The sequence below is a fragment of the Aedes albopictus genome, chromosome 2 (assembly GCF_035046485.1).
Source record: "Aedes albopictus strain Foshan chromosome 2, AalbF5, whole genome shotgun sequence".
NCBI lineage: Eukaryota > Metazoa > Arthropoda > Insecta > Diptera > Culicidae > Aedes > Aedes albopictus.
This window is the reverse complement of record NC_085137.1, coordinates 397,637,496-397,658,913: the sequence shown is the minus strand read 5'-3', so window position 1 is coordinate 397,658,913 and position 21,418 is coordinate 397,637,496. Positions and strand designations below refer to the sequence as shown.

The 21,418-nt window shown below is 38.4% G+C and overlaps 2 protein-coding genes across 2 annotated transcripts; both read left to right on the top strand.

Annotated features, from left to right (window-relative positions):
• Positions 1-300: 300 nt before the first annotated feature.
• LOC115269851 (uncharacterized) lies at positions 301-1,502 on the top strand. The gene has a single exon (XM_029878633.2). The coding sequence runs from the start codon at positions 361-363 to the stop codon at positions 1,381-1,383; it is 1,023 nt and encodes a 340-aa protein (XP_029734493.2). The 5' UTR covers positions 301-360; the 3' UTR covers positions 1,384-1,502.
• Positions 1,503-20,215: 18,713 nt separating this feature from the next.
• On the top strand, positions 20,216-21,213 carry LOC109408065 (uncharacterized). The gene is made up of 2 exons (XM_019681290.3): positions 20,216-20,333; positions 20,400-21,213. The coding sequence occupies exons 1-2, from the start codon at positions 20,327-20,329 to the stop codon at positions 21,032-21,034; spliced, it is 642 nt and encodes a 213-aa protein (XP_019536835.2). The 5' UTR covers positions 20,216-20,326; the 3' UTR covers positions 21,035-21,213.
• The last annotated feature ends 205 nt before the right edge of the window (positions 21,214-21,418 follow it).

The window sequence follows — 21,418 nt, the reverse complement described above, 5'->3', positions numbered from 1 at the left end:
TAGATGTTAATTGACCAATAAACCTTTTGATTGCTTATGAAAAATATTTCCTTGCTTAATGGCTTGCAGTCAAAAAAGCCCAAAATCGCATATTTTGCCCTATAAATTGAGGTATAGCTCAAAATTGTGACGTGTTAGAGCAAATCTGAGCCCGGATTTGGATTCAGCGGCCCAAAATCCTTCGGAGACACATAAGTTTGCTCTTGAGACAAAAAAATGTTGCGCTGTGTAAGTCACACATATGAAATTGTAAAATAGACCAAAATGAATTCGGCTCCGTAATGCCTGATGGCTTTCGGTTGTTTTTTTTTCGTTGGTTCCCTCTGCTGCAGATACCAGAGGCGTCAATTGTCCAACAAAATGAGTGGAGGAGTGATTGAAAACTCAGTCAAATTTTGTTTCCCCCTGTCCGCACCGCGGCCGACATGGGCGGAAATTGCAGCATTTCTCAAGAGTTTGGATTCAAGTGTGACAGACATGGAAGCTGTCTACAAGATGGGAGATGACAGAAGCCTACGGATCAAGTTCAGGAACGCAGCAGCAATGGAGGACGCCCTGCATAAAAACGATGGAGTACTGAAATTTAAGTATGTCAACGGCAAATCTGTCGATGTCCGGATGCTGCCAGCTGGAGTCAATATTCAGTATGTACGGATCTTCGATGTTCCGCCGGAAGTGACTGACGATGACCTGTTGGCGGTCATAAGCAAATTTGGAAAGGTTCAACGTCTGGTTCGGGAAAAGTTTCCGCCAGAACTAGGTTTGGATCACTTGTTTACTGGCGTACGGGGATTGTTTATGGAAGTCGAGGAAAATATTCCTCCAACACTGGACGTACTTAACTGGAAAGCGATAGTTTTTTATGAGGAGCTCAGAAACAAGTGCTTTTTGTGTCATTCAGAGGGTCATCGGAAGAATACCTGCCCACAACGAGAAACCCAACAAGGAAAACGGAGGACAACGGTAGCGGAAAGGGTGGCGTGCACCTACGCACAAGTCGTGGCTGATGCTGGTGCAGCATCTGAGGAACAGAAAGCGGAAGAACAACCCGAAGTAGAAGAACAGAAAGGATGCAAAAATGTGAATGAACCTGTGTACAAAAGTGAGTACGAGCGGAATTTAGCGGAAAATTGGGCAAAGTACGAAGCAGAGAAACGGAAGCGACAGGAGGAGTATAGAAAGAACGAAAAGTCGATGCAGCGACGGTACAAAGAAGGGCTACAAGCAAAAGAAAAGGCACAAATGGAGCACTGGGAGAAGTGTGAAGCGGAAAGGAAGAGCAGACAGGAGAAATACAGGCGAGATTTATCACGACAGCGAGAAGCTCAATCAGTGGTCGAGCAGGTACAGTCGCCACCTAAGAAGAGCTCTCGCAAGCAGTAGTTTATAAGTTCTGATTTTGTTTTCATTAATTTATTGTACTTTTTTTTGTAACAATGCAATTGGTTTTCGGCTCTGTTATGCTTTATAGCGCTTGAGCCTATCAAATAAATGAAAGGAAAAAAAATGCCTGATGGCGCATGAGCCTTAAATAAACGATTAAGTAAAAAAAAAGCAGTTCAAATAGTTTTGACATAGCACATAAAGAAGCGATTTCCCTGTAATTTGAAACATCGCTTTTATCGCCTTTTTTGAACACTGGAAAAATGTATGACTTTTTCCATATACTCGGAAAATATCCAGAAGTCAGTGATCGGTTAAAGATAGCAGACAAAGGCTTAGAGAGTGTCAAACTGCAGTTTTTGAGAACAATGGAAGGTATGCCATCAGGGCCAGGGTTCAATGAGCATTTCATCTTACTGCATGCTGACTCGACTGTAAGCTGAGTAATTCTAGGATGACGGCCAATAGCAGAGCGATGAGGAACTGTGACAGCGGCTTCAGAAATTTGGCGAGCATCTAATTTTTTGTTAGAGAATACCGCTGAGAAATGCTGTCTAAATAAACTAGAGATGGATTTGATACTTGATGCTTCATTTCCTTCAAGCATCATGGTAGATGGTAAACCTGATTCCTTCCTTAGCTCATCGACATATGACCAGAACTGTTTTGGATTTTGCTTGAGATTGCATTGGGTGCGGCTTATGTTATCATGGAAAAGTTGATCGTTAAATCGTTTGTATTGCTCATTACACGTTAGATAGTGTGCTTTGGTGTTAGGATTACGATTTCTAGAGTATTTTTTGAGAGCAGACCTTTTAACCGACTTCAGTCTTTTAAGAGCTTTGGTTGACCAGGGTGGAAAGCGAGCTTCTTGACGAGGGGTCTTGGGAGTGAACTGTTCAATTGCGTAATTCAAAACGTAATTGACTACTTCAACTGTAGTATCGACGTTCAAATCTTGCAGTATGGCATTCCAATTGATTGAAGCCAAAAATTGATTCATTTTGAGGAAATCAGTTCGTTTGTAATTGAGGGGGTTAGAGGCAGAGGGGTGTAAGTGACCAAAAATTCAAAATTGAGATAAATATCGTACGTGATTCTACGAGATTTGCTTTGCTTGTTGCCAAAGACCCGTAATTTTAAAAAATGTTTGAGCATGTTAAAACATTGATTGAAAATATGACGCTTAACCGTTGAGGAGATTTGCTCGGTGGCAGAGGGGTGTAAGTAATTAATTATATTTACATGAAGTATTGGATCATTTTTGTATGATTTAATGTACATCTATGATCTCGTTGAATACAGTTTTAATCATGCCTTATGTCATGGACCCACGACGCACTTAGCGAATGTGTTCTTAGAAATGTTTAAATCGCATTGAACCTGTTGTTCCAATATAACTGCTCAACATTGTTTCAATCAATTTAAATTCTCAAGTTAATAATGGCAGTGATGGTGTTCTACTAGTTCGAGTCTTACTGAGAGGAGCAGTAACCTTTTCGTCATTTGTCCTTCTCATTATCCAGTTCACACTCACGCCACTATTTGCGAAGTCTAGCTTTTGGAATAAGGTAAAACTTTCACTCGACTGGCTTAGCCGCAATCATTGATAGTAAATTAATTGACTGATATTTTTGCTGAACTTTTTCACACAAAATGTGGCAATATCACCTTCTTTTAGTTGCTCATCGTGAGTACGAATGACGATAATGTATCAATTAAGATTACAACACTGTATTTTATTCACAATTGTTCATTCCAAAATTTAGGATTTTTAACGATCGTGAAGATCAGAATTAGGTTATCAATGGTTGTACGACATTTCCCCGAAAACCAGTTCCCCGAATGAAGTTTCCCCGAAAGTTTTTTCCCCGAATGTACCATTTCCCCGAAAAATGTTTCCCCGAATGTACCGTTTCCCCGAATATACCGTTTTCCCGAATGTACCGTTTCCCCGAAAAGATTATTGCATATGCCATTTAACATTGACCCAATACACAACTAGGAGCAACTAAGACGAAGTACGCTTAGCCAAAGTACGTCAGACCGAAGTACGTTAAGCCGAATGGGTAAGCTGAAGTTCATAGGGTAGACTGGGTCAGTAGTCCGTCTTCTTAATTTTCTTCATAAACGGAGTTGAAATTTGTTTTCAAAGGCCTAGAAGATGTTTGAGTCCCTTGAGTGTTTTACATTTCTCGAATCTAGGGAATTCTATGAATACTGGGATATACTTCCATGATTTTACAATGTTCTTTTATCCTTTTCCCTTTTCTCACATAGATGACTTCTTGATGTTGATGTTATACTGTTACTGAAGAACTGATGATCAACCCAAGTAACATGTTGATAGGCAATAAGTCTTGTAGAGGTTTTGAAAATCGCCATAAAACTTTCTATCTATTATTTTGGTTTTATTATGGTTCTAAGAACCTCTTCTAGTGTATTTGGCTTAACAATGTTACTTGGGAAGTGATCACTCTGCCAACATTCCATCTGAAAATGTCGCCTCTTTTTATAACACGCAGGTGTTTTTAGTTGTAATATTGCATAGCTTATTGACGGTAGTAATTTATCAAACCACTGACTGTCCCATGACAGATTACCCTTCTTTGAGAAGTCGGCTATTCTTTTAAGTATTGGGTTATATATGATCAAACTGTTTTTTTCTTGGTTTTTAACTCAATCGTAATGATGCTCGTCCGGCGTAATAATACTTTCGGGCTAACGATTGCAGCCTAACGTACTTCGGCCTGACATACTTCTGCCTAAAGATCCAGCAGCGTCTTTTTGACTAGATTGATAACCTTTCATTTAATAAAATTTTCCTTCTTTCAAACATAGGCTGTTCTTTCAAGTTGAACAGCTCAATCAATAATCAGTAATTTGTCTGCTGCTTTTTTTTGTGACCGACTGTTCTAGTAGGTATCTATTGGCATTATAGTAGAAATCTCCATCAAAGATTCTCCCTTCTTTCATCATATACTGTTCTTTTAAAATATTGCCGGCGGTCTAACTGTGGTGGTCTGTTCTGTAGAAATGTCAATTCTAAATGCTACTTCGGTCATGATTGATCCATTGATTTACAAAAAACTGAAGAGTGCTTAGCTTTAAGGCTCAAATAACCATCATTCAGTCATCAGCAATCATCAATTATTCAATAGCAGTTTTCTTCCTCTAAGTCACAAAACCGTCATTGAAAATTATTTCACTGTTATTCAGATAGTGGCCAGAATGTAGTGATAAAATTTTATCAACATTGGTTGAGATTTCAGCGAGAAAACTGCTTTTGAGTTTTTGCTAAACGATGATGGTTTGTTTCCTCTTAAATCTGTTTGTCGAACACATTGACTTTTGTTTCAAAGCCTGTTAATACACATTAAAATTGTGCTCATAGGCTTCTTTCGCTAGCAAGAATACTTTAGGGCTTAAAGTTGAAATCATCTACATCATGTGTTTTACAATGACAATGAACTTTAGCAGATTACTACTACAATCACGATGACTCGTTTTAAAGGTATTATGTGTTTGAAGGGCGTTTTCATCGATTGAAAATTTAAGCATAAATAGAAAGAACAGCCTATTAATGAAAGAAGGGAAAATTATGATAAGCGTGTTCTTAATTGAGTGCCATGTCATTTTCAATCAGTACAACAGAAAAGAACGACCCATATCTAAAAAAAAGCAAACCTCATTGAAGCATCATGAAGAAAATTATATCTCGAAGAATTCATGGTAAGAGGGAATACACAATATCAATGAGATGTGAAAGTTTCAATGATCTTGATATCTTTCTAAAGACTACACATCAGCACACTTTGTACTCAGGCTAACTTACCGCTACTTCGTTTCAATGACTAGTTCAGATAATGGAATTAATCAATGATTAGAAACTAGTACTAAAAATAGTATTATAAATATTTCGGGAAAACGGTACATTCGGGGAAACGGTACATTCGGGGAAATATTACATTCGGGGAAACGGTTCGTTCGGGGAATCGTTTTTCGGGGAAAAAACTTTCGGGGAAACTTCATTCGGGGAACTGGTTTTCGGGGAAATGTCGTACAATCTTATCAATTTGATTACCAAAAGTTTGTACAGTCTCACGAACTCAAGCGGTGCTTTGCTAACTATCCGTCGTTTCGGCTGTGTTTGGCAGTGTTCTTCTAGGGAAAATTAGGTCTATTTCTCCTAAAAGAAGGCTGCCAAACACGGATGAAACGAAGGGCAGTTAACAAATTACCGTTTGAAATCGTGAGACGTCCAAACTCCAAATGTGCGTGTGCATCGGCTCTTACGTCGTATATGGTGTCTTTGAGGCTCTGTTTTTAGAATCCGTATGATAAATAATTAGATTTTAAATCGTATTGTTGGCAATTTTCATAATTAGGAATGATCAAACATGTATTAGTAGCGCACGCCTACCTATTTATATATTTAATAATGAGTTTCTCTCTATCTGTATTACCCTTATAGATTCGCAAACATCTGAAACGATCGGCGTGAACATTTTCTTCTCTATGGGGGACTTCTCTATGGAGCTGTATGTAAAAAAACCGCACAGCCGGTTAACTATAATTTTTATCTTTTTTAATATATCAGGTTGAAATGTATTTTTATTTACATTTAAAAATAAAAAAACTTACATTTTTGAAAATACTGTAGGGTAACAATGATCCGATAAAACGGTCACTAAGGTTTTATGTTCGTGTATTTAAAAAATGTTATGCTAGACGCATCACGATAGTGCAGTGTTCGTTCGGGGAGCCTGGGTCATAATGACCCCAACATCCCATTAGGGTTAAATTAAGGGCTTTTTCTTAAATTGTCAATACTTCATTTGATTTTTGAATTCAGAAAAGTAATAATGCTTCCACATCATCGTGGTTGCTTGCATTATTCATTTAAATTGAAATTAAACATTTTAGGGACAATTTTATTCATAGTAATACTTGAGCCTACATGTAGAGTATATGGCCTATTGAGAACTTGTTTGGTGCCAAAGGGGTGTAAGTGACACTAACCCAAAAAATCGAATTTTCCTATCTGCAGAAAAACAGCGTATATAATGTCTGTTTCCATCTCAGATGGTGAAGTTACTTGATAGTAGAGTGTTCGGGGCGAATTCAAACTTTTTCGAATATTGTTGATTTTTTTATAAGATGTCAAAGTTTTCGTTCATTATCTCAAAATAAGGTTTTGGTCATTTGCACCCCTCTGCTTCTGACCCCCTCAATTGTAACGGAATTGATCTAAATTTGCATGGTACACTATTCCTTAGGAGAACCTGAATAGGTGGGTGATGCTGAACATATTTGACTAATGGAGCGGGGGCTTCAACAACAGTTGTATTTTAAATGTGTTCACTGCTGGTAAAACATAAATCGAGCAAACGACTATTAGAATTATAAACAGAGCTTATCTGGACCAAATCTGCTGTGCTGTAGTCATCTAGTATTTGGCGCTGCTGATTGTTTATTTTAGACCGCCCAAGATTAGGGTACAAGTAGCATGCAGGTCCAGTGATCCAATTAACCGAGGACATATTGAAACCACCTAAAATCAGAATTTTGTCTCTCAAGCCCATTTGTGACGTGATCCATGCTAACGATTCGGAATGTTGAGAGGCTACTACGGGGTCGTTTCCTTTATCGGGAGGAATGTAAATTACACAAACATATAATGTGTAATCCAAAACTGTAAGTGCCACCCATAATTGTTCGACAGATGTGCAATTGGGTGGATGCAATAAGCGGCATTTAAAAGTTGAGCGAAAAGCAAGCAGTACACCTCCCCCAGTTTTCTTAGAGCTAGTCAAAGGTGAGCGGTCAACACGGTAAACAGAGTACGCCTGTCCGAAAATAGCGGAAGAAGGTGTAGCACTACTGAGCCATGTTTCAGTAAAAGCATAAATATCGTGTGCGGTGTCGGAACATGCTAGACGATAATCAGTAAGAGATGTATTCATACGTCCAAGGTTCTGGTACAGGTCGGACTCGATTATCCGGGGGGCTCGATTATCCGGCAAAAAATGGCTCGATTATCCGGGGAAAAGTTTGTTTATGCTTTGTTTACAAGATTTAAGTTTATAATGTGACAAAAAATGTGATAAACATCTAATACAACACCTGAAAATTGGATTGAGCCTATTTGAAAATTGTTTTTATTTTTTCACATTTTCCAGCTAAAATTTCATTTTCAAAAAACATAGTTATAATAATACCTGACATTAAGTTTAGGCACTACAACGTCATGTATGTTAGCTTTTATGTTTAACGAACAGTTTTTGATTGACTCTCAACCTCGACGGCGTGAGTTTTGGCGATGGTAACCCGTGTTTGTCTTGTCTTTGTACTAGGTTCCGCTGCGGATGAAGCTGAGGTAAAGGATTCGACTAAAGGGAGGTGGGACGTTGGTTGTATCTGCTCGGGTAGCGAAGAATCGAGCGAGGTTCTATCCGTGATCCTATGGGTTTGCGACTGTTGGATCGTCTGTCTAAAAAAGGAGCAATTGTAACTCCCACTGGCCAAAATCCTTCTGCAAGTACCGAGTTTTCAATTTGAGCAGGAAACTTAATTTTAAACGACAGAAATGTAAGCGGTCTAACACTATCACTCGCACGAATTAGTTTTTGACATATGATGTGTGTAGGGTTACATTTAGCATGGTGTGCAATATAATTAATTATGTTGTTTTCAGTTTCGTGTGGCAGAAAACGTGTGAGGTAATACCAATTCCCATTGTTATTGCTTGAACCTGACTGAACAGCACGAGCTACCGTGAAACGCCTGGAAACGCCTCTGACCATCCTCCCTTTACACTCTTTAAACTCCCTTGAAATTTCCTGACCATCCTCCCTTTACACCTGAAAGTTTTGACTCCCTACCCTATGCATCTGCAAGCCACTTGCCCTTATCAAACTTCTTTGCAACTTTGAAATCCATTTAGGTAAAAATTCTATTTAGGCAGTCCCTACTCGTTACATGGATGGAGGTTTGGTTGTAGAACACTTTGAAAATGATCTCGGAATGACTACGAAAACGGAGACAGTTTGGGTAGTATCGGAAAAAAAACTTGTTATTATAAAATGGGAAATGTTATTTGTTTCTGTTATGTTTACTTTTACGCATTTTATTCGTTCCAGTTTCCGATACGCAAAGTATTCTGAATGTTCTGATCAAAACATTAAAACAAAGTGCTCTCCTAAACACAATTAAACCCCGTCAACGTATTTTTTCGAAAAACTCAATGCATATCTTCTTCTAAACTATAAAAAGGAATTTAAAATCGGCAATTATTGGTTTTGTAAAACTTTGATTTTTTGGACCACTCTATCTTAAAGTTGTCACCCTAATGACGAAAAAATATGGGGGTCTATTCATTCCGATTAACTACAAACGTCGGTTTTGTATGCAATCTAGGGTGACGATGGGTATTCTCGGCAGGTTTGTTCTCTTCGTCATGGGGGGTTTTGTTGGCCAAATTTCCTGAAACTTGGGCATATAATTCAGCTTGGTTGGGAAGGATTTGAGGCCAACTCTGTGTTCAACAGCTTTCAAAAAACCCCTCATGACGAAGAGAACAAAACTGCCGAAAATACACAATTTCCCCTATATATAAAGTTGTTGCGTAACGTAATTTATGGAGGCTCCTTCATTAAGATTTCTGGCTACACCACTGCTTCATTCAAATAAAATTGCAATAATATAAATTTTACAGACGTTTTTGATTTTTGCAGATTTTTTTTTCGATTATCCGGAGTGAAATAAAAATCTGTACTACTAATCGACTCCGACCTGTATTGGTTTTTAGCACCCTTATTTTAAGAAACATGTTTCAAAAATCTAAAAAAATACTTTACAGCTTGAGGATACACTTTTAGATAAATTACTGCGAAAAACAAATTTCAAAATTATTCAACCCAAGGTTTGAATTTTGTTTATAGGGTTAGTCTGCGGAGTTAGTTCATCGCTAATTAGTATATGTATCACATACGCTAAAGCTACATGCTGTGTAGGAAAACATGGAATCGATAACACAGCGTTACAAAAATTAACTTTTGGTCTGTCTCAAGAGCAAACTTATGTGTCTCTGAAGGGCCGCTGATTCCGAATCCGGGCTCAAATTTGCTCCAACACGTCACAATTTTGAGCTATACCTCAATTTATAGGGCAAAATATGCGATTTTGAGCTTTTTTGACTGCAAGTTATTAAGCATGGAAATATTTTTTTTAATCAATCTCAAGGTTAATTGGTCAATTAACATCTAAATTAACGACTCATGGAAAATATTTCGTTTTACCAAATCGAATTTGATAGTTTTAAGCGATTTATGTTAGGTACGATATTTCCCATACAAGTCACCCTCCAAAAGTTGCACGCAAGTTTTCATACTAACATAAAATGCTTAAATCTATCAAATTTGATTAGTTAAAACGAAGTATTTTGCATGAGTCGTTAATTTAGATGCTAATTGTACAATTAACCTTTTGATTGCTTAAAAAAAATATTTCCATGCTTATCGGCTTGCAGTCAAAAAAGCCCAAAACCGCATGTTTTGCCGTATAAATTGAGGTATAGCTCAAAATTGTGACGTGTTGGAGCAAATCTGAGCCCGGATTCGGATTCAGCGGCCTAAAATCCTTCGGAGACACATAAGTTTGCTCTTGAGACAAAAAAATGTTGCGCTGTGTAACTGTTATGCAAAATAAAACGAAAGTAATGAATTTCCATCAACTATCAAAATTTTGCTTGATAACGTGCTGAAATCATAATCACAATTCACCCAAAAGTTAAAAAAAACACTTTTTTGGTCGATCAGTCACTGGCACGTGATGAAGACGCTTTACGTTAAATGACACTGTTATCCATTGAAAATGTATCATAAAATCACAATCTTGAGGTAACTAAAAACAGGTTATGGATCCTATCTGATGAACCAGGGTTGTTTTTAGAGAGACTTTACTGGTTTGCAGCATTAGTCTCTGGATCCAGGATTATTTGCCACAATTTTTAACAGTCAGAACCACCGTGCGATGACGTCGGGTTGGAGGTGGTGTCACTGGTGAACAAGTCGCGTTTCGGATTAATTAATTAATAAGAGGAAATGGTGATGCACATACAGGTAGGTACTCTACGTGGATGGCGGGAGTGCAAAACGATATGATGGACGGCTACTGGTTGGTGGCTGCGGTAACAATCTAAAAGGGCGGACGATGAACGACAGCTCTTCCGCCGGTCGCACGTGTATATGAGCATTTGAGTATGCGTCGTCTGCGACTTGGCGGGTAGCGTTGAACTAATTGGAAATGAATGCATCGGAGGGTAATTTCGCAGTCGTCGGCAAAAATTGCGATCACTGCGCCGCTTGCGCTTGGCTGGCTGATATGGTGGTAGAGTTCGCACCATTTTTTTTTTCCTGAATTGCCCCACTCAGGCACGTACGGCGGTCATGTGGTGATGTTTGCGTGATGATGAATGAAGTAATCATTGTTGTTAGATGGTGATAAGAGTCTGATTTTTTTTTCACTTTGCTCTTGTCTGTAGGGAAAACAATGTTTATGTAGACAATCTACGCTCTTTCGATAATAATGCGTAAGTAACGAACGCAGTGCTTAGGAGGTAGTATACAGTATCATGGAGGGACGGTGTATTGCTTCAACATATTTACTAAAGCACGTTCTATCAATGGGCACCGGTAGAACTGGGTTTGATTGCCAAGTCTAGGCATGAGAATATGTAGAAAAAGGTTTAGTTTGTTTAGATCATCAGGCTATTTTAATTCAAAAGTTCAATTGGCATGAAAACAAACAGTACCCAATAGCGTAGGTTTTAGTGGTTGTTTTTGATAGATTTAAAAGCATAAAACTTCGTTAGACAGTTGCCATCTTGAGTTCTGGACAAACATCTTAGTTTTTCTGGTTAGCACTTTTGAACTCCGAACATCTTCGTCATTCTAAATATAGTTTTGTCCCGATTTTACCATCTTCTCTATTCAATCTCCACTCTTTTTTGAAACTATTGGAGTTGCAAACAGCGATTTAAACTTCTATATGGAATGATGAAATCGGAATTACTATAAACCCATATTTCACGATTTCAGAGTCAAAACTCCATAAAACATCCTCCATCTTGAATTTTGGGCCGTTACACAATGTATCAGATTTCAGGCCACCATCTAGGATATTCTGGTGGTCATTTTTGCACTCCGGACATATTGTCCAAACAAATTGGCTTCTTTAGCGGTGTTGAGATAATTCCATATTCAGAATCTGCATGCAAAACTGAGCCGAAATCCAAACTTTCATGAATTTTGGTGCCCGGGAACCTATTTAAAAATCACATTGAAGTTTGTATGGGAGCGATTTGTCGTATCACCCCTCGTCGCATTTTGTACTGGGCGGAGCTGTCAAGCAGTTGGCCAGCTGTCAAAAGGTGATTTCGAAAAAGCTCTTCGAACGCGATTTTAGGTACCAAAATGAAGTTCTAAAAATCTGAAAAAAAAATCATGATGGTTCAAAAAAAGGTGCTCTTTTGTATAAAATCAAAAAATCAATTCATTTTTCTTAATTTAAAAACCCAATTCTACGCACGGTGCATGGTTTTAGAATCAAAAACTTCTTGAAACAATCGCCATCTTGAATTTAAGAGCTCCATCTTGTATTTTAAATCAACATCTTAAGTAAAGACTCACTATAACTTTTACAACAATATTGCATCACATTGACTCACCTCGATATCTTCAAAACCTTAGAACTTACAAAGATGCTATCTTCAGCAAAGTTATTCAGAAGCCCAAAAGTAACAACTTTTCTGAAGGCGGTATTCTATAGGTGTCTTAATTTTAGAGATATCGAGGTGATGTAATATTGTTGTAATACTTATTTCGAGTCTATACTTATGACGGATAAGGGCCCATATAGCCGAGGCGGTAAACGCACGGGTATTCAGCATGACCATGCTGAGGGTGACGGGTTCGATTCCCGGTCGGTCCAGGATCTTTTCGTAAAGGAAATTTCCTTGACTTCCTTGGGCATAGAGTATCTTCGTGCCTGCCACACGATATACACATGCAAAATGGTCATTGGCAGAGGAAGCTCTCAGTTAATAACTGTGGAAGTGCTCATAGAACACTAAGCTGAGAAGCAGGCTTTGTCCCAATGAGGACGTTACGCCATGAAGAAGAAGAACTTTGAAAAGGGGTTTGAAAAGTCCCAAAAAATGACCACGTGGTTTATGGACAGCCCCTAAGGGTGTTAGAAATAAACTTTTGTATGACGGCAACTTTCAGAGGTTTAGAGGTCGCCCCGGCGAGATTTTTGAAAAAAATGGCCATTTTTTTGTAATAAGTTCCATACAAATATTTTTTACCGTACAAAAATTGGCAATACTCACCATTTTTACATTTTTTACAGCTTGATATACATAAGCGACCCAATTTAGTCAGCCCCCTTTCGGAACACATTTTTTGCTCTCCTCGAAAAACTAAACAATTTTTCAAACTTTTAATCCCTCTATGGTCTGCCCCTTAACTGTAGTTTGATGATAAACATGGATAAATTGGTTGAAATTTGACCGTAAGATAACGAGAGCAAAAAGGTTATCGCAAAATGGGACTGACAAAATCGGGTCCTTACTGTGTGTGTGTGTGTGTGATCCAACTAACCCCCACTGTCCGGCAGTGGTATTATGGAAGAAAGTTTTCTGCAATATCATTTTGAAGTTATTGCAAAAAGCTTTAGTCCGGGAGTTAGAAGGTGATAGCTCTATTGCAGATTCAGAGACCCATTTCAGAATGGCTGGAGAGACACGTCCATTCAGAAGTCACTTTCACTTACAATAAGCCCCGCATGTGTACATTACCGTTATCATTTGGATAATGATAATGCAAACACACTTCCTGATTCAAAGAAAATCTTTGAAACTGGCGCGTATTTAGTTCATTTTGTTGTAGTAAAAGTAATCAGAACATTCTCACCGGAATCCATGCAATCCAAGGTAGCGCTGCCATCACCATGGCAACGTCTTCATTGTGCAGTCAGGCCTCCTTCTCGTCTCGCCACCATTGCGCTTGCAGTCAGTCATCATTTGAACACACGTCACTTTAGCTCCCACGAAATTATCAATGTTAAGCCACACGGGATGATTCTGTAATCCCTCGCGAATCACTGATGGTATGGCGGTAGTTTAATAGTCACATTACATAAAAAAACACGAAACAAAACTGCAGTCATAGTGGCTTTACAAAAACTTTACAATGGAAAGCTATTGGGAGGCGTAGCGCCATTGCACCGTAGCGCTGTGAAAACGCGAAAAAAACAGCACATTCCTACACTCTCGAAACGAATTTTAGCACCGTTTCCTAACCCGAACTACTTTAGCAGCGGCATCGTGAGCGGCATTCAAACACACACAATCTTTGAAAACCTGCGCTATCGCTCGATTCATTTGGTAATTATTATTTTTATTTCCAAATTCCATCAATCCATTCCTCACTATTAAAATTCTCACAAAACAAGCACTCTTTCACACGCGGACAAAATCGGGTCCTTACTGTACCTCCAAACTACTTGGGAAAAATAATTAACGACATGTTTTGCAGATAACTTTTTGATATCGTGGAGTGGACCTGGTGTGATGGTTAGAACACTTGAGTATCACGCCGAGGACCTGGGATCGAATCCCACTCCCGACAAACTCGCAAATGTGAGTTCTTCCTTCGGAAGGGAAGTAAAGCGTGGGTCCCGAGATGAACTAGCCAAGGGCTAAAAATCTCGTTAATACAGATAAAAAAAAAAAAAAAAAACTTTTTGATACTGAATTTTTGAATTTACTAAAATTTGTCATTTTTTTATGTATTATGAATTTTACCCATAAAAAGATAGGAAACTTCATGAGGAAAAACCTTGCCGAAGACACCATGGCGTTTTATCTATTAGTTTTAGAGTCATTCACAAAAACTTTTTTGGTAAATTTGAATTTTTAGGTATTTAAAAAAAATGTCGAACTGCCCAAAAACACATACAAAGTAAAAAATCACGTATGCTCAATAAGTTTTTGTCTTGGTTGTGTTTAGAAATTATGGTGACATCATAATTTGAGTTTTTGTTTCCGTTGAAAAATTCGTTTTCTTTGATATCGAAAGGTACCTACTAGCGAGAAACTTTATCATTAGGTACCATTTTGAGATGCCTCAGTAGGCCATGGCATTTTTAACAGTTATGTACTGACAATGGTTTATACGAGCATATTGCACAATGAAACGCGCGGCACATTTTCTATAACATTTTGAAGGTGATACATTCCGCGAAGCATGTCGTTTTTGTTTTTCAATAATGTTGTTCAAATCGTTTAAAGTCATGAATAAAACGATCTAGTAGTCCCTATCATTTTGATCAGCATATAGGACGATAAAAATGACGTCACATGTTTACGTCTAAAACTGTTGTTTACCAATAATAGCCTGCCTTGTCTTATTGTATGCCGTGTATGTGTTATGGTAATCAAATTTTTCTAACTTTGGATTACCTTGCCGTTACTCGCTGTTTCATCTCATCTCACCCGTTTCAATTTGCCTCGGTGTATCTAATTTTCGGTGTTGATAAGGTACACGGAACTACAAATCAACCCAAATTTAAGTTCTTTTGACGCAATCCCGCACCTCTGTGGAATTACTCAAATTTGCGTCAAACAGCGATAGTGGTCACTAGCCACTAGGTAGTTCTCGTTTGATCGCTGCAAAAAATTTCACCCAGCGGAGGCCTTATTTGACGCAAGGTTTAGTCAAGATAAGCCAAATTTAGCTTCTTCCACGGAGCCGCACGGATGTGTCGGTGCTTTTCTCTTTGTTTTTGACAACATTTGTGTGGGGAGAGGGAGAAAACAATCCAATGCTGAGTAAAAACTAGAAGCTGTTTAGCCAAATTTGAGTTTTTAAAACTTATTCGCTGGGTTTAAATATTTTTCAGTGTAGTTCAAGTCAGTAAATGTCAAAAAAAGATATGCTCTGATTTTTAGAATGTCTTGAATTGAAACATATAATCAAAAATTGGCATTTCAACGAATGGTGTTCGTAACCGCAATTCGAATTTGAGATGGATCAACGTATGCGCCTTTTTTCACTTTGCCACTGTTTCCTGGGCTGTTTCACTGGTCCAGGACTTATACGTCTTCGTGCGAAGAAATAATTGAGAAAAGCGACAGGAAAGTAAGATTAACGCGAAAATATGGCATTTTGTGGAGAATATCTTAAAAATCAAAAGGCAGTACGAAGCCTGTCGAGAGAGCTAGCGTTTTTTAGGAATCTTTACTAATACATTTCTGTATGAAGGGATAGAATAACAAAATCTAAAAATCAAATAATGATGTCAACATAATTCATAAACACAATCAAGACAAAAACTTGTTGAGCATACGTGATTTTTTACTTTGTGTGTGTTTTTGGGAAGTTCTTACACACCAAATTTTTAGTGCTGGAAATCAGCCAAGTTTTGCTGATTTTTGGTGTGCTGTACTTCCAGCAATGCATTCAGTAAAATTTGTTTTGCTGGATTTTCAGCAATCTTCAGCATCTCTCTTCTTGGCTCATATTGCTGAAAAACCAGCAAAACTTTTGAGATCATTTAGGGTTCGGTTTTTGAAATAAACTAGCACAGCACAATCAATTTCTTAATTATAATCATTTATTCGTGTCATTCTCGTACAGATTACTATAGTTAAAACATTTTAATTGATAATATAATTTCGGCTGTCTCGGCCATCTCCTCTTTCGGCTCCCAATCCATTGAAGAGACAATTCATCTGCATCTGGAAGAACAATTTGAAGGAGAACTTACTTGCCTTGTAGACAAACACATTTTGGGTGATTTAACCTACCTTAATGTGCAAATTGTTGAAACCTTTCGCGAAATACTCCATAAAATTCTGACGAACTGTGAAGAACTATTTATTTTTTTTCTCTTCGGCTTGCCGTCAAATTTTAAGTGTTTGACAGACGACTTGCTGGTTGAACCAGTAATATTTGCGACTTGCTGAATATTCAGCAAACTAAATTTACATTGCTGATTTTCCAGTTAAATTTCATTTGCTGGAGGTGTTTTAGCAATTTATTTTGCTGGAAGGCGAAACCAATTTTTGGTGTCTATGTGACATTTTTTAGAAAAAAATACCTAAAAATTCAAATTGCACAAAAAAGTAAATCGTCAATAACTCTAAAACGGATAAAAAAAACGCCATGGTGTCTTCGACAAAGCTTTTCCTCATAAAATTTCCTATCTCTTTATGGAAATTGTTTTAAATAAGCATTAGGTTGGGATACTTTTTATGATAGGTAAAATGCATAGTATATCAAAAAATGAAAAATTTTAGTAAATTCAAAAATTCAGTATCAAAAAGTTACCTGCAAAACATGTCGTTAGTTATTTTTCTCAAGTAGCTTGGATGTATATCAAGCTGTAAAAAATATGTGAGAATTGTCAATTTTTATATGATAAAAAATATTAGTATGAAATTTATTACGAAAAATTGGCATTTTTCAAAAATCTCGCCGGGGCGACCTCTAAACGTCATTTTTGAAAGTTACCATCATGCAAAAGTTTGTTTCTAACACCCTTAGCTATCATTTACAGGGTGAGCCCTCAAGCTTTTTGACCATGTGCAATTTTGGGACACCCTAGGACATGTAACCAACGTACTAGACGGTCGCTATGTATATTAGAGTGACTCAAGATTGTATGTAAAACCACATCTCAATAATGCGCACCCTTCTCATTCCGCTTTATATAACGCCAGGATACTCAGGTCAAATTTTCAGCTCAATTCGTTTACATTTGGGTGGTGCTAAACTCGTTTGTAGTTTGTATGTGAAATATTCGTTTTTGCATTCTTCTCTTGAGAAGCTTTATATTTTCTTAATCTGACTCAATCTATTATGTAGAATTATAGCCTAGAATATTTAAAAAAAAATTGTCGAAGACTGCAACGTTATCAGACAAGCTATAGCTTAGACAGTACATTCCCGATCAGTGAGCCTTTATTGCTATTGTTATAGGCAGCCTATTAAACGCGCCACAATAAATCTAAAAAAAATCTCCATAAATAATCCGAAAATTGCCAATAAATAAATAGGGGTGGAAGCAATAATAAACAAAAAAAAGTTCGTTCAAAAAACTACATAGACTCATCAGTGATTATTTGAGTAACATCCCAGCAAGTGAAGAAACTGGATAAACAATAGCAAATGTCAGTTTCTCGTATTCCGCCGGGGCATATTTTCTCATTGAATTGAGGAACTGGTTTCCGTCTATCCGTTACGGGCAGGGCCCTACATTTTCAATTTCAATTGAAATTTTCAGACGAAGTTTGTAAACGATGGTTTCAATCTTCAATGGAAACAAGGCGCTGTCATCGTCGCTGAGCCCGACTGTCATCGTCACCGATGAACCGACGGTGCTGCGTCGTCGCAGATGCCACTTTGATTCGCACTCACAAGCTCACGCACGCTCGTTCGACATCGAATGAATTTCTCTGTTATAACTCAATTGATGAGTGTAACAACCGACAAATCTGCGTAATTTTAATGTATGCTATGCATATTTTACTGAAATTTTCTATTACCCATAAAAAATTAGGCAAACATACATTTTAGAAAATTTGAAAATTTCAATTGAATCCCAGTCGGTGTGAAAATGAGCCGCCACCCGTCGTTGCGTCGAAGAAAGTGACAAGAAGGACGGATGAAGCGAAGCGCATGCATGTTGTTATGAATGTTCCCGTCGTCGGGGTGTCCGTCCGATGCTGATGGGCGCTCACTTTCAGCGTCATGTTTTGGTTTCGATGATGTAGGCCCCTGGTTACGGGTGCTAGCTAACTTTGTTTGAATGAATCAAAATATGCCTAGGGTGTACGCGAACAGTTGATTTTTGCCCAAAGAAACGCCCTTGAACTACTTGAAACTCACATGACTTTCTCTTAAACGCCAGCGAAACCTTCTTATCTCAATCCCCATTGAAACTCTCCTGCTCTGCATCCTAAAAAAGCCTCTCTTTTACATCACCTTAGTGTCCCTGTTTGAGCTTTCCCTGTCCCGTACCTTAAACTTCTCTAAAAGCCTTTTGAAAACATTCTAAAACTAATCTCAAATGCTTTTGAAATCCCCTTGAACTTCTCAGTAACCCTCAAAACCACCTTTTAGCGACCCAATTTACCCTGTCTCACTCTCGGAAAACCCTTTCACACTGCACTGAGTTCCCCTCCTTATTCCATTGAACTAAGTTTTGGTAACACTCCTCTCAAACTTTCCTTGTCGCTGAGATCTCACTCTTATTCTCTTGGAACTAGTTTGAATTTCCCCTGTAACCTGATATTACTTTGTCATCAGTCAAGATAATTGAAACAATTTTACTCTGTGAAATGTTGCATTACGAGCATTTTCAGTCCAAAACACGAAATATTCGGTATTTTTCCATTTAAATGAGATTTTGTTCATGTGCTGTATTTCTTTAATCATTTAGTTTTGCATCAACACATCATTGTTTTGTCTCGCCTAGCTTTTGAATAAGGTATGAGAAAAAAAAACGTAATGTTCTTCTTAAAAAAAATATAACTTACTTACGGTTTATAAGAAGGATCGACAATGATTGACGACGAGAAATCGATCAAGACAGTTAGGCCCCAATGAAAAATCATTGTCAAAATGATGTCCTTGGTTTCAATTCAAAACGACTACATTCTGTTTGATTTTAAGTCCATGAAAAAAAAAATCAAGAAAAGACCATCAATTGAAAAGACCTCATCAACATTGCGTTAAGAAGTGAAACCTCTGGCCTTCTGGGATCCACCCATGCACGCATCTTACCACCACTAATAGAAAGCTTGATATTTGTGCTTTCTGTTAGTGGTGGTGAGGAGTGTGGGAGGAGTTCAAAAGGCCCTGTGTCGACAAAAACAATTTTGTTTAGAAACTGTTGATGCGGCCTTTTCAATTGTTGGTCAAGATTTGGGAAATTTTGAGGCTAGAAAGTCACCTTACCACAGAAAAATAATATTAAAAAAAAACAATCGAATGGTAAGGTTTTTGGAGCATTGAAAGTCTTTGACATCCATCATACATAGATTAGCGGTGAATATCACTTTCACTGTATTCAAAAAGTCCTACAAATATCCTGAAACATTTTCGAAGACATAATTTAATAAAAAAAAAGGCGATTACACCGTCTTCGACCTTGCGGTCTCTACAGACTGAACATTACTGACATTTGACAGCGGACGACTCATAATTACACCCAGTGGCCCCAATGGAGAATTTTCCGTTCGACGAAAAGTTTTCCCCGATTGGAGCGGGAATTGAACCCAGACTCTGAGTCTTACGAGACACCAAAACGACTAACACCGCTAACCGCTCGGCCACGAAGCCCAAAAATTTCAACCCTACAAGCCATTTTCGAGTTACATTTTTTTGAAAAAGATAACTAGGTTTTCATACGCCCTTTTCAAAAGCTAAGGAAGAATATTAAAAAAAAAAAACAAATAACACATGATACACATGAGAAACACTTCATTTAAACTGATAAAGGTCACGTCTAAGCGACTCCTGCATCGAGCTGGAAGGCTCCTAGGCGTTTTAGAAAATCTGATCACAATTTTGTTTTTCAATTTTATCATTTCAAAGTGTTCAGATAGTTAAGAAAAACAATACAATTCTTCAACTCTTAGAAAATTTAATCATCAGAAATACTGTAGATCACTCTGAATCATTACGCAAAAATGTCTCATCTCATCAAAGCTAATAGCCAACACGTGAAGGTATGTACACGCTCGACCCAACCACCGTCAAAGCACGTTCCCTCCGATAAGCCGCCAGAACATTTTGCTTTCCATATAAAATCGGACCGCAGCCTTCAAACAGCCAACATTCAATCGAAAACTGTAGGTCAAGCAACGGCAACCATGAACGGTAAGTCTCCTGTTCGAAATCAGCTGGTGAATCTTATAATTATTCTGAATTATTCGTTCTTTGTAGGTATGAAGTGTGCTTTTCTGATCCTGGCAGTGATCGCCAGCGTTGCTTGGGCCGGACCAACTACCACAGCCCGTCCGGATACCGCTGATGCACCCAAACCGGCCAAGGATAGCTCCCCGGAAGTTCCGGCCGTAGTGAAGGAAACTTCCCAGTCTGCCGCCAATGCTACCGTCGTTGGAAAAGCTCTGGAAGCACCGAAGAATCAGACCAGTGAACCCGCCCCAGCTGCCAAGGACGCCAAAGACAAGAAAGATCAGCCGCCAGTTGATCTTTCGGCAGAATCGGTGGAGGTGAAACCTCCTAGCAAAGCCCCCGAACCATCCAACCTGCAAGTCGACGAACTGGTCGGAGCTCCGTTCTCGATTGAATTCGATGACATGCAGGGCGATCAGCCAGCCTCAGTTGAATCTGCAGAGCTGGTTCCCGCACCAGTGGCCGGAGTTGTCTCCGCAGTAGATGCTAAGGATCAATCGGCACTGCCTGTGGTGGTTGTGGATGACAAGCAGGCCAGTTCGGGAGCTAAGGCCGATTCCGGACGGGATGCGTGGGGCTCGCTGATCGATGGAATCATCGGTCAACTTCAGGACCTGAAGAGGAAGACCCGAGCCATCGAGGAGCTGGCTCACAGGAAGTGAATGCGGTTTGCTTCGGTGTGATTTGTAGTTTATCGATTGAATTTATCTTTTGTTAATAAAAGTAGGAGAATATTCTTAACAAAAGGTAACACTAGGGTTCTCAATCATTCATTGTATATTATCTCAGAATTCTACCCTAAGGTGAAATTACACATTAAAATTAAAACTATGATTGTTTTCACAATATCCGAAGGATGCTTTTAGTTCAATTGTTGTACCCTTGAGATCCAAATCAAACGTGCTGGATACAATTTTTATGAAATTTAGTGTCGTGTAATACCTACTTTATAAGGCTCATTTCAATAGCATAGTGGAACACTTTTCCACACTAGTATTTACTTTTTACTAAAAATTTGGAAGGGGTCAAACCCCTTTGTGTGATAT

What these genes read in the sequence shown, in the direction of transcription:
- LOC115269851 (XM_029878633.2), top strand. Translation starts at nt 361, where the DNA reads ATGAGTGGAGGAGTGATTGAAAACTCAGTCAAATTTTGTTTCCCCCTG.